The 1435-nt window shown below is 33.9% G+C and overlaps 1 protein-coding gene across 1 annotated transcript; it reads right to left on the bottom strand.

Annotated features, from left to right (window-relative positions):
• Positions 1 to 469: 469 nt before the first annotated feature.
• LOC123204176 (protein DSS1 HOMOLOG ON CHROMOSOME V-like) lies at positions 470 to 1222 on the bottom strand. The gene is made up of 2 exons (XM_044620757.1): positions 1055 to 1222; positions 470 to 755 (listed from the first exon to the last, which is right to left on the bottom strand). Exons 1-2 carry the CDS (start codon positions 1143 to 1145, stop codon positions 625 to 627), a joined length of 222 nt encoding a protein of 73 aa, XP_044476692.1. The 5' UTR covers positions 1146 to 1222; the 3' UTR covers positions 470 to 624.
• Between the last annotated feature and the right edge of the window lie 213 nt (positions 1223 to 1435).

The raw sequence follows: 1435 nt of genomic DNA, 5'->3' as shown, positions 1-1435 counted from the left end.
TGAAATCCAACTGACATCAATACAGAAAATGAAAATAAGTTTTAAAAGAAATAAATTTTTAAATCTCATTCCAGAAAATAAGTAGCACTTGCCTACAACTCTTATTGGCTTAGATACAAAATTTATCTCTCAATCTACTCCAAACCCTCCAACATAACATAACAAGCAAAATCACACAGATCATGCCTCCATATATAACTCTGTTGTTACCAAAAAGTCACATCACAAACAAATTGAATCAGTTCACCTGAAAGACAAAAACACAAGTGCACAAAAACTAATGCATCAACCAGCCAAAACAAAATATGGTTAGGTGTGGTATATTGACCATTCTAAGTATCCCCTCAGATAGAAAATATCCTTCTGCATCAACTTGTGCACATATGGCCATAAGATCCATTCATCGCATGCATCTAAACAGTTAGTCATATTCCCACCCAAAACCAAAGCATATAAATCTAACAAGGGATTGAAACGAATTCACAAAATCATAACATTTAGTTCCACATTGACAGTTTACAGTAAGCTTCTAAATTTCAATGAATTGAAAGTTGTACACGATTCACAGAATAGACGTATGAAAAAGAAAAAAGCATGAAAACAACAGAAATTACTAAAATTAGCTCAGTTCTTCTCAGTGTTGTTCTCCAGTTCCTTCCTAAGCTGTAGAGAGAAATCATCATTGACATCATCATCATCCCAATCATCTTCCCACTGCTGCGCAACATCATTCCCTTCATCCTTATCCTCCCACTCTGTCAAATTTATTATATTTACATAAGAAAAAAATAAGTTCAGAATACAAAGAATCAACAATGCTCCAAAATTTAAATCTCATACTAATCGCAAAGGAAAAGACAATAGTTACATTAAACCTACAAGAGAAAAAGGAAATTTATAGACAGACGGCGAGCCTTGATATAAATTTCAAGATAAAACCTAAACTAGTAAGCAGAGACAATAAAATCTGCTAATGGAGAATAATAAAATTTCCCTTTCAATTGCGATGAATATTGACCTCCTGAAACGAAAGAAAGAGTAAATCGTGGTATACCTTCGTTGATTCCAAACTCTTCAAACTCGTCATCATCTTCGAACAGATCGATCTTTGCATCTTCGGTCACTGTCTTTGGTTCGGCCGCCATTGCTATGAAGAAAATAATAACTGATCCCAATCAATTAACAGTGATTTCCAGAATAAGGATTTAGTTCTGGTGGAAACGGGAATTATATCCGGGTTTGATTGGGAAAGAAGATAGTCACTGAAACGACCTCGTTTCGCAGACACTACCAAATTTTCTTCTTCCTTTGTTTTTTTTTTGGGGAAAAGCTTCGATAAATGACCCATGCTCATTAACATTAACCTAAAAACAAAATAAAGTTATATATTTTATTTGGTTGGTAAAAACCAAAGTAGTAATGCTATGTGTACCTA

Source organism: Mangifera indica, chromosome 20, assembly GCF_011075055.1.
Source record: "Mangifera indica cultivar Alphonso chromosome 20, CATAS_Mindica_2.1, whole genome shotgun sequence".
NCBI lineage: Eukaryota > Viridiplantae > Streptophyta > Magnoliopsida > Sapindales > Anacardiaceae > Mangifera > Mangifera indica.
The sequence above is the reverse complement of the archived record's forward strand: the minus strand, read 5'-3'. Positions and strand labels throughout refer to the sequence as shown.